Source organism: Trachymyrmex cornetzi, unplaced genomic scaffold, assembly GCF_001594075.2.
Source record: "Trachymyrmex cornetzi isolate Tcor2-1 unplaced genomic scaffold, Tcor1.1 scaffold1399, whole genome shotgun sequence".
In the NCBI taxonomy this organism is placed as follows: Eukaryota; Metazoa; Arthropoda; class Insecta; order Hymenoptera; family Formicidae; genus Trachymyrmex; species Trachymyrmex cornetzi.
Genome location: NW_017295981.1, coordinates 524,726 through 539,238, shown reverse-complemented (window position 1 = coordinate 539,238; position 14,513 = coordinate 524,726). Strand labels below are relative to the sequence as shown.

General features: G+C 34.1%; 3 protein-coding genes across 5 annotated transcripts; 2 read left to right on the top strand and 1 right to left on the bottom strand.

Moving 5' to 3' along the window:
• The first annotated feature begins 1,343 nt into the window (after positions 1 to 1,343).
• Tfb4 (transcription factor B4) lies at positions 1,344 to 2,755 on the top strand. Its single transcript, XM_018523072.1, has 6 exons — positions 1,344 to 1,379; positions 1,481 to 1,977; positions 2,061 to 2,183; positions 2,262 to 2,397; positions 2,533 to 2,569; positions 2,667 to 2,755. Exons 1-6 carry the CDS (start codon positions 1,370 to 1,372, stop codon positions 2,740 to 2,742), a joined length of 879 nt encoding a protein of 292 aa, XP_018378574.1. The 5' UTR covers positions 1,344 to 1,369; the 3' UTR covers positions 2,743 to 2,755.
• Positions 2,756 to 2,883: 128 nt separating this feature from the next.
• Positions 2,884 to 4,544, bottom strand: LOC108771148 (anaphase-promoting complex subunit CDC26). Its single transcript, XM_018523073.1, has 2 exons — positions 4,474 to 4,544; positions 2,884 to 3,268 (listed from the first exon to the last, which is right to left on the bottom strand). Exon 2 carries the CDS (start codon positions 3,260 to 3,262, stop codon positions 3,041 to 3,043), a length of 222 nt encoding a protein of 73 aa, XP_018378575.1. The 5' UTR covers positions 3,263 to 3,268; positions 4,474 to 4,544; the 3' UTR covers positions 2,884 to 3,040.
• Positions 3,741 to 7,531, top strand: Ing3 (inhibitor of growth family, member 3). 3 transcript variants are annotated; one of them, XM_018523071.1, is made up of 6 exons: positions 3,741 to 3,911; positions 5,340 to 5,411; positions 5,519 to 5,878; positions 6,112 to 6,535; positions 6,892 to 7,090; positions 7,198 to 7,531. In XM_018523071.1, exons 2-6 carry the CDS (start codon positions 5,384 to 5,386, stop codon positions 7,312 to 7,314), a joined length of 1,128 nt encoding a protein of 375 aa, XP_018378573.1. In that variant the 5' UTR covers positions 3,741 to 3,911; positions 5,340 to 5,383; the 3' UTR covers positions 7,315 to 7,531. The 3 variants fall into 3 exon arrangements, with proteins under 3 accessions (XP_018378573.1, XP_018378570.1, XP_018378571.1); XM_018523068.1 differs by lacking the exon at positions 3,741 to 3,911 and adding an exon at positions 4,270 to 4,492; XM_018523069.1 differs by lacking the exon at positions 3,741 to 3,911 and adding an exon at positions 4,680 to 4,739.
• The last annotated feature ends 6,982 nt before the right edge of the window (positions 7,532 to 14,513 follow it).

Genomic DNA, 14,513 nt, shown 5'->3' with positions numbered 1-14,513 from the left:
TTGGCGTATTCTTTTGAACTTGCACTATTCAGTGCAACCCATGGAACTCGTCCAGTGTTGGTGTAAACTGAGTGCGCACTGGTGCGCACTAACTTTGCCCAATCGAAAACGCTATAAATTTCGCGGGTGCATTTGGACCCAAATGTGATTGGTCGAAGCGCATACTACTGCGCATCCACGGGAATGTTACACCTTGGCCGGTATTCATAGTCAGATCTTATATTCAAGACCGTCTTAAGTACGGTCTCAAGAAGTCTCGAACCAATCAGAAGGCTGGATTAGTGTCTTAAGACATTACTTAAGACAGTTTAAACGCCATTAATCCAACCCAGGTTGGTGCAAACCCGGTCGGGCCGAAAACGCTATAAGACTCGACTATGAATACCGGCCCTTGTCTTATTAAGCTTGAAACACAATAGACATAGGCAATAGGCACAGGCAACAGGGAATAACGAGCTGTCCAATCAGAGTTCTGGGATATAATATCGAACTTATACCCCAAGGCCATTCATAGTCGGTTCTTATTTTAAGACCGTCTTAAGTAATGTCTTAAGTCGCCAATGCGGCCTTCTGATTGGTTCATGACATCTTAAGACTGTACTTAAGATGGTCTTAAATATAAGATCCGACTATGACTACCGGCCCAAAGCTCTGATTTGATGGCTCGTTATTCCCTGTTTCCTGTGCCTATTGCCTGTGTCTATTGTGTTTCCAGCTTTACACCATGTACTGTACAATTGGCATGCCATTGGTCGCGTTCAGCAGACTCAACTGTTGCGGAGCGGATCCGTGAGCGCTCGCTGCTATTGGTCGCGTTCAGCAGACTCAACTGTTGTGGAGTGGATCTGTGAGCGCTCGCTGCTATTGGATGATCTAGAAGAATACACCAATAGCAGCAAGTGCTCACGGATCTGCTCCACAACAGTCGAGTCTGCTGAACGCGACCATTGGTGTATTCTTCTAGATCATCCAATAGTAGTGAGCGCTCACAGATCCGCTCCGCAACAGTTGAGTCTGCTCAGGCCCGTCTACAATACACGGAGTAAGAAGTAAAAGTAAGAAATTGATCAATCACAGTCGAATGTGAGAAGAATAATCGACTGTGATTGGTCAATTTCTTACTCTTACTTCTTACTCCATGTATTGTAGACGATGCCGAACGCGACCATTGGCATCAGTAGCCGGTAGCGTTGCATTGCACGCTGCATTGTGCAGTGGCAGTTATGTACTTCTGATATTTGTTTATTATTAACTTCTGATTCCACATAAATTGAAAAAACAACAAAAAGTTTATAAAAATATAATTAAAAAATAAAGAAATTTCCAATTTAAAGAAAGAAAATTATTAAAAAAAGAGAATTCCAGCAAAATGTCGACTGGTATGTTAATGTTTTTATATGCAATACGTTATCTTGCGGAATTAAATTGGAATTTATTTGTCCGATCTTTGTTTATTCACTAACTTATAAATGTTCTTCAGAAATAGAAACGAGTTTGTTAGTGGTCGTTCTGGATGTCAATCCGATGCAGCGTATAGTGAAGCAAGAAACCAAGATACTGTCACAGTGTTTAGACTCTACAATTGTTTTTGCCAATGCTCACCTTATGCAATCGTCCAATAATGAACTGGCGATAATGTCATGCCACGGTCATGGTGCTAGATTTCTCTATCCTTGTGAAAACGCAATAGAAATAAGACAAATGGATGGACAGTACGAAAAGTTTACCATGGTAGAACGCACGGTGCGTCAGCAATTGCAGCAAGTCATTAATGAAATCTCCATGGATGTTCCATTGAATATGGAGAGTCTTATCTCTGGTGCACTCAGTATGGCATTGTGCTATATCGCTCGGTTGGAGCGAGAAAAAGTTGCTGGCCAGAAGTTGCATCCTAGGGTGCTGGTGATTACTGCCAGCAATGACTCAGCCACGCAGTACATGAATTATATGAACATATTCTTCACTGCACAGAGAATGGTTTTGTCTCTCTCTTGGATTTTTGTATTATAACAACAGAATAATAGATAATTCGTAACATAAATCCACCTGGCTACTTTCAGAATGTCATTTTGGATGTGTGCAGCTTGGATCAAGAGCTGACACTCTTGCAACAGGGCTGCGATATTACTGGCGGTAATTACCTGAAGGTACCACAGCTTGCTGGATTGCTGCAGTATTTACTGGTGAATTGTGCATGCTTAATTTTATTAACACAAATGTAATTATTATGTATACTATGATTCATTTTTTTTATAATTTAGTGGGTTTTCCTGCCAGATCCCAATGTTAGATCAAAATTGGTTCTTCCTCCGCCAGTAAAGGTGGATTATAGGGCAGCGTGTTTTTGCCATCAGGAACTTATTGATATTGGATACGTTTGTTCTATATGTTTATCAAGTAAGTATGAAGTTATATCTGATCAATAATTTAAAAATATTGTAATTAATGTGAAACAATGTAAAAAACAAGTATAAATATAATATTAAACATTGTTAAATTTATTTGTATTAAAAAGGTATTATCGTTTTTCAGTCTTCTGTAAGTTCAGTCCAATATGTACTACTTGCCAGTAAGTTTCTTTAGCTGATATTTTTTAATTATATCATATATTAAAATAATATATCATAAATGATAATATATTGTGAACTCATTGTGAATTTTTTAAGCACGGTATTCAAGATGCCAGGACCTATGCCAATAAAGATGAAGAAGAAGAAGAAAAACATAGACATCGTCCATTAATTGTATATTTCACACATAGCAATTACATTTTGTAAATAAACTAACATCATGTTATAAAAACTGCTTTTAGGATTATGATTTTTTTATCGTAACCGGTGTAATTAATTGCATAAAATTGAACAAATTCATTTTTTAAAAATTATATCTGTTTTAATAGATCATTTCCGAACATGTTTAATATAAATCGTATCTGTGTATAAATGTATTTAACTATTTAAAATCAAAATTATGTTGGAATGCATAATTTGACTGTTTCTTATTCATTCTGTAATTCGTATCCCGACTCTTGAATCGGCTGCTATGTTGTGGCTCGATTGTGCGCGGATGGATGTTGCGGCACGTAACCAATGCGTTCTTGAATCTCGCTCTGAGGAATCTTTCCTCCCCATGAGGGTGGATTCATGGACGAGGACGCTTTTCTTTCGGGATCTTTCTTAGACTCGTGTGCTTTTCTTATTTCCTCGTACACCTGCAGGTCATCCAAACGCATTTCTATCCGAGTTGGACTTCGTCGTATCATATCTCACTGAAAAAAATAATAGCATTACATTGTTTTTTTTATGTATAATGAATCTTATCAGAATTGAATTGAAAATAATGATTCGCAAATATATATGCGACTTCTGAAGCGCGCTGTATATTCTCCGAAAAATCAAGAATGAGTAAAATACAAACGTGCACATCGAGAAGAATAAGAATAATCGCGTAAGACAAAAAGAGAAACCTTGTTTTCTAACTTTCTTTTCCGATATACAAGAGATATACGATAGATAATCCTAATCTACAATGTATTCTTCGTTTTTTATTTTTTATTCTTTTATCTCTCTCTCTTTGAGACTGTTTTATAGACAGTCGTGTTTTTTTTTACTCTTTCAAAATTTGTCAACTTATATTTCGGGCAACAGAAAATCAAGAAACATAATAAGAAGTAAAAAGGCAAAAGATGTCTAAAAAGTGGTAAAAAGCAAGAAACAAGAAGTGCATCGTAGATTAAACTTTAGGCCTTTGAATTTCGCTGAAATTGCAAGCGCTCCAAAATTAAATACGCATTTCAGTGATTTCTCGCAATCAATTAAATTTAATAAAAAATGAGGCGAAGAAGTGATAATATCCTCTTTGATCCGGGTACCAGGCTTCTCGATACGTCCCTGGTATCCTTCGCGTATATGGTAAGGCAGGTAAAGCCCATTCTACAATTGTGTAAGTGTAGTTGTAAATAGTTGTAGTTGTAAGAATTGATCAATCACTGTCGAATATGAGAAGAATATTCAACTGTGATTGGTCAATTCTTACAACTACAATCACTTACAACTACGCTTACGTAATTGTAGAATAGGCTTAAGGTATACCGGGTATACGACAAATATGGCAAATAATCCCAAACCAAGGCTGCTTCGCACGAGTCTTATTGTCGCCTGGCAAAGCCCGTCGTAGGTCGTAGCGACGATCGCACTCCCTTGAAAATCCCGACTGAACGTTTCAGACCAAAAGTCAAGTTTGAAAGCGCGCTAAGACTTGAAAGCTGAAAGCGCCCGAAAATCCGAAACGAACAAATACGAATGCGAACATTGCGAACTGCGGAAGGACTGGACACGCGCGGGCACGCTTTCGATCGGGCAGCGCGTTTTCCTACAAACTCCCGCGAAATTTTGCGGCTACCCGGCGACGTACGGCGGCTACTAGTCAAGTATATCAATCGCGGGCAACCGACGGCGCGGGAAGATGCTTTACCTCGAAGATTACGTCGAAAGTGCGTAGGAGAAATGGCACGGCTCGCTCCTAGAATCCTAACCTCTTCGCGTGGCGCGCGCCTAACCTAAAACCTAAAATCACCTAGAATCTCGCAGGCCGATTTGTTCCGCGACGAATGCAGCTATTTTTGTTTACGTTCCGCGATCCGCACCTCCTTTTGCGCGTTGATCGCGACCTGGACCTGATCGCTGTAAAATGCGACGGGGAAGGCGCGTTCGCTTAACAATGCGACCTCGCGTCGAAAGGTTAGGCGCGATGTTTCGTCGACACGATGAAACGCTTGTCGCTATTGCCAAGATAAAAGAGAAAATAAATTATCATTAAGTAATAAATTATTATTTAAATCCACAATCCGTTTATCAACATTGAATTTCATTGTACAGAATTAAAAATTCATTAAAAATCTTTCCTCCAAAGTACAATTCCTATTTACATAGTCGTAATTTTTTTTGTTCAATATACGCACTATAAGGATAGTCATAGAATATTTCAAAAAATATTAATTTTATTGAACTTGGCGTTACTATAAACAAATAAAGTAAATAAAATTGTTTAATGTAAGATCATGTAGCAATCAAAGGACTCGTTGCTTACATTATATTGAGTATTTTCTATGATGCGAGTTGACACAAATGTCATTCTGTTTTTGTTACTCAAGGCATGTCAAGAAAAAGGACATTTGTGTCAACTTGTGACATTAAATGAAAAGACATCTATTAACTATGGAAATTATTAAGAACAAAGTATAAGTAAATTTGCAAGAATAAATAGTTTAAGAATAATTACTTTGTATAAAATATAAAACTCTAATTATCTTTTTGCTAATGTCTAGCTTATGGTTTCAGTGATCGAGCATCTTCCACAAGAGCTACGGGACCGATTTACAGAGATGAGGGAGATGGATTTAGGTGTACAAAGTATGTATTATTTGATGTAATAGAGATAAAAATATAGTGATAAAATAATAACAGTGATGACAATAAAAAAAACTCTAAAATATAAAACTAATGTCAACTACCTTCAGATTCCATGGATAGCCTGGAAAAGAAAGTAAAGACGTTTTTTTCCAATGCCAAGAAGATGAAACCCAGTGAAAAGGAAGCAGAGTACGAAGCTATCAGAAAAGAGTATTATAAAACTTTAGAAGATGCCGATGAGAAGGTGCACTTAGCCAATCAGATGTATGACTTGGTAGATAGGTACCTAAGGAGGCTCGATCAAGAGCTACACAAATTCAAGATGGAACTTGAGGCAGACAATAAGGGTATCACCGAAATCTTGGAAAAGAGATCCCTAGAGTTGGATCAGCCACCCACGAATAGCAGCCAAAAAGAAAATCGTTACAGTTTTACGCCGAGCAGAACGCGAGATAATCATAGCCATTGTAAGTATAGCATTTTTACATAATGTAATTTCATGTTTAATTCAAATGGCTTTCAACATCAAAATGAAAAATGCGTTAGTATAAACTCTCAAAAATGTCGATATTACTAGGATACTTTAAGACCTGACAATCTATAAAAATTACCAATTATTAATTACAAATTTGTAAATGGAATAAAATTGTAATACATAACAATCTTTAGACGTAATCTCCAAATTTTACGCAAATTTCAGCTCGATCGGAGAAGCGACGGGACTCCAACGCATCTTCCACGTCGGTCGAAAAGAGACTGGTGATTGAGAAGCTGCCAGCAACGACAAGTCTACCGGAGTCACGGCCGGCATCAGCGAATTCCGCGCCTATTATCGCAACGAATAGTGTCACGCCGGCGCCGGCAGCAATTGCTAATTCCGTGGGATCAGTATGTTATAATCTCGGCCACATCGGCGCCGGTGGTAATGCCATTGCGGCAGCCGCGTCACAGGCGATCGCGGCCACGCAGTCAATGCAGCAAGGTAGACGCTCGGCTAGTTTAAAGGCAAGCTATGAGGCTATTAACACTGGTGGCGTACATGCTGCGGAATTCAGCAGGGAACTGGCCGGCGCGGCGCAAACCGCCATCGCCGCTATCCAGGAAACTACAAAGAAGCATAAAAAGTATGTAGAAAATGTATAATGAAGACACAAACAGTAATTAAATTTACTCAAAATAATTTAATTGCCCCTTATTTATAAATTCTCTTTAAGTTGCAATAATTTGGGTCAGAGATCAGTCTTTGTTATATTAGGGATACTTTACAATTTTGTATTTTATTTTATGGAAAAATTTCTTGTACAGTAATTATTTAAACAACACATCTGGATATTATGGTAGTGTCTCAGCGGCGCTGAGTCGGCGCTAAGCATGGCGTGAGACACTGCCTCCTTTTGTGAACTGGCAAGTTGCGTCAAATCAAAGTTATAGGATCTCAATAACGGTTGTCCCGATCAAGTTTTGCTATTACAAATTCTAGAAAAGTGACAGCTACCGTGCCGAGTTCGAGCGTGATTGCAGCTACAGTGCAACAGCCTGTGTCTCCACCAGTAGTTACCACAACCACGCAAGTAGTGGATCCGGACAATCCGGATTGGACATACGATCCGAACGAACCGCGCTATTGCATATGCAATCAAGTTTCGTACGGCGATATGGTTGCTTGTGACAATTCAGACGTAAGACCGTCGACATGTTCAAACTATATATATAATATATATATATATATATATATATATATATATATAAGCGAATAGATTTATTATAATAAATGATTGCTTTTTAGTGCCCCTTTGAATGGTTCCATTATCCATGCGTGGGGATCACTGCACCACCAAAAGGGAAGTGGTATTGCCCTCAGTGTACGTCCTCAATGAAAAGACGTGGCGGACGAAAGAACTGATTAGGTGAAAAAAAGAAGAAATTAAGGAACCATGTTGACCACATTAAGAAAGCATCGCTGCTACTACCTCTTAGATACTGTCCGTCAAGTACCAACTTAGTTAGGAAGCTGTTTTTAGCTCTGATTTTGTATAACTTTTTTAATGTGCTGTTTTTCGAGTCCGCGTCATCATCTTGATCTTCGGTCTTCTCTTTTCGTAATTGACCGAGTATAAAAACGACAATGTTATTCTATTAAAATCTCGAACATCTAATGAATATATCGAATTGAAAGCTTTTATAAACATCTCAATGTGTTTCGCATACTGCCGTTACCTCTGAGCAATAAAAGGCAAGGTGAATACAAGATTAATTCGGAAAATATAAGAATCATTATAATGTATTCTTCGATGAGTTTTGAATTGACTGTTTCTCCTCAAAAACTTAGAGTTAGGTATTAACTCTTTAATGAAGAATTTTTCGTCAAATTAGGTTGTAAGTGAATAAAGAAACTCCATTTTTTTTTTAAAGTAATTTTAGATGAGTCTTTAGTTTAGTAGAAATTTAATTTTACGTAAAAGTTAAACCTTCGGTATTTAATATTGAAAATAATAAATTTACTTTTTTGATGAAAGAAAACTGAATAAATTAATTTTGAATTCGTTTGAGAATAGCAATTATTTGAAAGCCACTTTATAAACGAACTATTAATTTCGAAAGGAGAATTGTAGCGAATTGATGTGTAAATAAAATATCTATGCAAGGTGAATATTGCCAAAACGAATGATTATATTTCTTTTCACATAATTAACCATTCTTTTTGTATCCACTAGCACCGTTCGAATTTATGTTAACTTTCAATGCTATAAAATCACGAGATGTAGTTCATAATATATATTTCGAATTTTATTTCTTGCATAAAAATATTAATTCAAGATTTACAATTATAATTGTTTATGAATTTTCCGGAAAATTATATATATATACACACACAATAATTTTTTCTTAAAATATTTGACAAGCAGAAGAAAAATCATAACAAAATGAATATAATTATGGAAATAATAACAGATATTTCCATATCATTTTTATTTTTAATTCCATTTCGTTATCGCAAATGACTTTGTACTATTAATAGATACTACATGATGTGATATATTATTCTTATATCGACGACTCGATTGTGAAAAATCTTTGTGGATATTAATTCTATTTTGCGCCAATATATTCTCGGAATTAATGGATATCCTGCCGAAGCTTCATGACATTTTGAAATGATTGTCTGATATTTATATATTTATAGTTCTTATATTTAAGATCACTTAAATATAGTTTTAAGATGTTTTAAATCAATCACAGGCCGGTATTCATAGTCAGATCTTATATTCAAAACCGTCTTAAGTACGGTCTTAAGAAGTCACGAACCAATCAGAAGGCTGCATTAGCGCGTCTTAAGACATTACTTAAGACGGTCTTGAAATAAGACTCGACTATGAATACCGGCCACAACAGAACTGTATTAGCATCTTAAGACATTACTTAAGATGATCTTTTTAAAATAAGAACCTATTATGAATATCGGCTTTTGTGTACCTATCTACACGTTTATATTTTTATTTCTCGTTCGAGATATCGAATTGTAAAATACAAATTCTCGCATGCGCAAATTGCTTTCGAACTCTAAGCTTCTACTTGATGCCCGCTCTTGGAATCATTTCATCTTTATTGTTTATCAAATGTTAAACAAGAATAAATAATACTCGTGAGCGTTATGAGTGCCGAATGGAATGCAGCTCTCTGAAATAAATCCTGAGAGCACCGTTTAAAAACAGAATTGTAACGAATTAATTGATATATAAATAAAGTGAACCATGTAACAGAGATGAATGTCGTTATCGATATAAACATTTTATGTCGATTAATCGCCATTTATTAGTTTGCAATTCGAATCTATCTTGTCTTTAATCTTAATCTCTCTTTTTCCATTGCAAAATCAGTGGATGCAATTTAATGCACACTCCATTTCGCACGAAAATGGTTCTTAGCAAAAATTTACTTACAACTGCTTGAAAATCTTTCCTAGTATTCATTCTTTGCGTCATCCTTGAAGACGGGTAGGCTGGATAATTTCAAACCAGACAAAAAATATTGGAACCACATAAAGGTATTGCATAACAGCAATAATATTATTATAAGTAGCAAAATGTACATTGTACACATTTTGCATTCCATTACGTTGTGGTGCGTTTGTCGCTTCAAGTCACCAAAAAGTTCACTGAGTAAACCACCGTAAACACAGCACACACCGTACGCGCGATTTATTATCGTGGTCTCGGCAACTCGATTGTACGAATTTCGAAGGATTCTAAATTTTACGCGTACTTCTCCACGTCAATACTTTCTCGAAATTGACGAACGATAAGAGCTGCTCGACGTTCAAAGTGATTTATATCCGTTGCTATTCGCATGTTTATATTTACGTTCTCAGCTAGAACATGAGATTTGAATTCTACATACGTGTAGAAAGTGGCACGGCTGGTTCAAGCAATTTTACCCAAATAAATTCCAAAAGTATCGATTTTTGAAAAAAGATCTGATTGTTAACAAATAAAATGTACAGCACACAAAGATAAATGCTAGGTAAAGTCAATCGCATTTTTTTTATAGCCGCTCTTTTTATGTTTTCAAAGTTTTTAAAGATAACATAATTTAAAAATAAAATAGATTCGAAATCGCATTTCGAATCTATTTTATCTTTAATCCTTTTTTATCTCATTACGAAATTATTAGATACGGGGTCAATGAACTCTCCGAACTTCATTTCATGCATGAAGATATGAATTTAAAATTAACTTACCAATCGTTTGAAAATTTTTCAAGCCTTTTCGAATATTTCCATGTCATCTTTTTTGAATATGAATTGAGATATAAGCTTAAGTGTGTGATCACTTAAACCGATTGGTAAAGGATACCTTTGCTCTGTCAAATCCGTACCAAAACCAATGATGCGTTAAAAGATTAAGTACGAACAAGAAAATAATAACGATGTCTAAAGTCTCTATTTCGTCATTTTTATCCAATTTGTTATCAGTTACTTGATTGCTTTAAATTATGAAATAATTCGATTAACACTGTCAACAAAAGTATTACTTATAGATATTAATGAATATTCGAAACTTTGTTTTACGTATTAATTAAAATCTTAAGTCAAGATTTACTTACAATCAAAATTTTCCAATTTCCTTCTTCGAATATTGTCAGATACTTATCTCTTAGAAAAGGATTCTTACAGTATGAGTTGCTATTTTTATAAGAATAAAAAGAGTAGTCAAACAAAGCACAAGTATGACAGCGCATACAAATACTAGAAAGATAAAGAAAATCTGAGAGACGTCCATTTTATAATAAATCAGTATTGATTGTCTCCAGTAATCGAGAAACTTAAATTAATACCATAAGCACCATTAACAGTAGTCACCAAACGCGCAACTAATTTATTATTGCGATTAGCAATTTTTTCAGAATCTTGGAGAATAAATATTTAGTATATCTGTTAATATACTTCTCAAAATAATTTATTGTTTCACCGCGGATAAGAACATTGCAACGAATGATCGTGTATCTGCTTTTGCGTTAGTATTTATATTTTTATTACACTCAGCTCACATTTCTCTCTCTCTCTCTCTCTCTCTCTCTCTCTCTCTCTCTCTCTCTCTCTCTTTCTCTTTCTTTCAAACGTGAAATTGATGAACAAAAATAATGGAGCTAAAATTTCTAAAAAATTTCGAAATTTTATAACTATAAAATTACAATGGTTTAATAATAGAAGTCAATATAAACAGATTAATAAATATAGTACTGTGCCGAGATAAATGCTTATTGTCGACTATTCAATTGTACGAAAGAATCTTAGAAAACAGGCATAATATCTTTTGTGTCAATATTTTCCAGAAATTGCAAAATTTCCGATAAAAGTTTTGGAACGTATGTGATTTTTCGCGTTTCTATTTATGTTACCTTGGAATACTAATGTAAAATTATGATTGCAACAATTATTTCTCGAAATCATTTCAAAATCTAAAAGAATACCTGCACTGAGAAAAAAAAGTTGTTAACTTGACTAAATGCGTTTAGTTCGTAACGATTATTTATCTCAAATATTTATATATTTAGATTAACAAAATCTTGTAATTTAAAACATATTATTTGTTTGAATTAACAAATATTTTCTTGACAGTCCGTGACTGCTACATTTAGTTGAAACAATTAATATTTTCTTGAAACAGCAACTTTTTTTTCTCACAATCAGTGTGTCGACTTTAAAAGCTTATAGAAATTTAATATCGGAAGATTAAATAATATACTGAAAGATCACACACACACAGAGCCGCTATATATACTGTATAACTTATATGCATAAAAATTCTTTTAATACTTTTATTTATCTTTTAAATAAATACTTTTTTACAATAATTTTTTAAATATTTTTAGGAAGGACATAATTTTTTCATTTTTATTCTAAGGTAACTTTGTAACTTTTTCCTAGGATGGAAATGTCAAAAATGAAAATCAAATTGAAAATTATATGATTGAAGTTAATAAAACATTTTTTCACTTTTTACGTTTTCATGCATCCTATAAGGAAAATATTACCTGATCGGTATTCTGATGCTAAAATGGCGTAATATGGCTCTGTATGTACTGAAACATTTTAGTAATATCGGGAAATGAACAGCTATCTGACCCGATTAATGGTTTCAGATTTTGTAACACGGTTTTGATGCACATACACGTTTCGCAGGAAATTAAATTTGACTGAAGCAAACACACGTGATTATAGTGTTAAAGGACTAGAGAGTTGATTTTTATAACTTAAGCTGTTGTGCATTATTCACTACGAGTACTAAAAATATCTATATATAGTTCACGTTATGTGTATACTACAGATTTTCAGTACCCGCAGTGAATAACAGAACGCAGCTTTAATTTGGAGCCTTCCTTATTAATGTGCTCTTATTCAGTGCACAACTTGTACATCTGCTTGCAGCGGCAGTGATTGATTGTTTATTTTAAATATATTAGAAGCATTGTTCAGTGCTTATAATACTCACAAGTAATTATCAGTATTAAATTGTATTTCTGTCAAAGAAAACTGTAACAAATTGGTATACCAATAAATGACGAACTTATTGAGACAAAATATCATTATCAAAATGAATGATCGTACTTAATTCTATTAATCAACTGTAATGTTGGTACACAATGCAATTCATATCCGTCTCATCTTAACTCTGCAATAAGTTTCTCAGTCAAAACAGGATTAAAATTTTTCTCATTTAAGAAAGCATCACTTTGAAAATCTTGAAATTTACTCACCGATTATTTATAAAAACTCTTTCGAAATTCTTTCGAAATCATGTCATTCAACTTCATAAATTTTCGAAAACTCTTTATTAAATTGTAATTCATTATAATTTATTATATTTTTAATTATATTTTGTTAAAGTGAATAAAAAGCTATAATTAACAAAATAAAATACAAGCACAGTATTTTATTATCGTCCGTACGTTTATATTATTTCAAGTTGTCGAGAAGCTTTTAATAGTGACACTGATATCTTTAATATTAGCAACGTTTTCCAAAGCTTCTAGAAGGTATGATCTACTTTGCGTCACTTTCCAAAAATTAAAGATAATCTTTCCGACAAGGATTACGCAATATTTGAAACTGTTTGGAAAATTTTTTTATATCTATAATTTGTATAACAGTGATACTTTGGTTCACATTTTATATTTACGTCGGCTCTGAAATACTAGATAAGAAATTTGAATACAGAGCATAGCAATCGTCTTTTGAAAAATCAACCTTACATACAAATTTTTTAAAATTAGAATTGTGATATATAATTAGTGAACACAAGCTAGAGATAAAGTATTTACAGAGATAAGTCATACATCTACTTCAATGATTTACCATCATTGTAATATTTATAACAATTTAAAATAATCTTATCTTTAAGATAATCTAATTTTTACTTTTCTGCATAAATTTGATGAATACAAGAAAATACGCCTCAAATTTTCTTTTTTCATAAAAGCATCAATTTTAGATTTACTCACCGGATATTTCGAAATTCTTTACAATGATATTATCCATATAGTCATATTCCATTTTGTTACATCATTTACTTCATCGTTATTCAACGTCAACATAATCACTGCAGTTATAGACAAATATGTTAACGTTACAGTTGGCAACATGATATATCGGATCATTATTTCCTCAAAGTAATTCTTAATTAATAATATCAACAAGAAGAATTGAAATAAAGACAGAAAATAAAGATAATCATTATTTATAATCCACATTTTATCAGTTTATTCTTTCAAACTAGAGCTTACGTTAATGATGTTAACAATAGACTGAGCATGTGAATTTATTGGTCGCGTTCAACCGACTCAACTGTTGCGGAGCGGATCCATGAGCGCTCACTGCTATTGGTATGTTCTTCTAGATCATCTAATAGCAGCAAGCGTTCAGGGATCCGCTCCGTTGAGTCTGCTGAACGCAACCATTGACAAGCTTACAATTCGTACTTTGGAAAGTCCTAGAGGACACAGTCTGCTTCGCATCAATATTTTCCGAAAATTGGCGAATTTATTGACAAATCTCGCTGGTAAGGATCTCTTCGAAGATTTGAAAGTTATGCAATTACCCTATACTTATAACAATCACATATTTCGTCCGCGTTTATATTTAAATTTATCTTTCCTTCATCTATAAGGCCCAGTTTCACAACTCACGGTTAACTCTTAACCGAGGTTCAACTTATTTCTCATCTTTTTCCAATTCTATAATTGAAAAGAGATAATGAATAAATTGAACCTCGGTTAAGAGTTAACCATCAGTTGTGAAACTGGGCCTAAATGGTATACATATCTCAGTGAGAAATGACAATGAAATCGATGTCGAATCGACGTCGAATCGACATCGATTCGATGTCGATTTTATTATCATTTCTCATTGAGATATTGGTATGTAAGTAATCTAGTCGGAAATCTGACTGAGAAACTAAACTTTGCAGAAACACAGGATTGTTTCAATAAATTATTTTTGTTCAATTTAATCAAATGTCATTTTATTATGTGTTCTTAAGAATGTATTACATGTACCATCCCTACAAAGAAAATTAAATTTGGAAATGTGTTTAATACTTACAC

Excerpts from the sequence above, each read along its gene's own strand:
- Tfb4 (XM_018523072.1), top strand. Across the intron at positions 2,398-2,532 it reads TTGTTCTATATGTTTATCAA|TCTTCTGTAAGTTCAGTCCA; the intron begins GTAAGTATGAAG and ends ATCGTTTTTCAG. Across the intron at positions 2,570-2,666 it reads CCAATATGTACTACTTGCCA|CACGGTATTCAAGATGCCAG; the intron begins GTAAGTTTCTTT and ends GAATTTTTTAAG.
- LOC108771148 (XM_018523073.1), bottom strand. The coding sequence starts at position 3,262 with ATGATACGACGAAGTCCAACTCGGATAGAAATGCGTTTGGATGACCTG.
- Ing3 (XM_018523068.1), top strand. The coding sequence starts at position 4,465 with ATGCTTTACCTCGAAGATTACGTCGAAA. Across the intron at positions 5,412-5,518 it reads GATGGATTTAGGTGTACAAA|ATTCCATGGATAGCCTGGAA; the intron begins GTATGTATTATT and ends AACTACCTTCAG. Across the intron at positions 6,536-6,891 it reads ACTACAAAGAAGCATAAAAA|AAAAGTGACAGCTACCGTGC; the intron begins GTATGTAGAAAA and ends TACAAATTCTAG.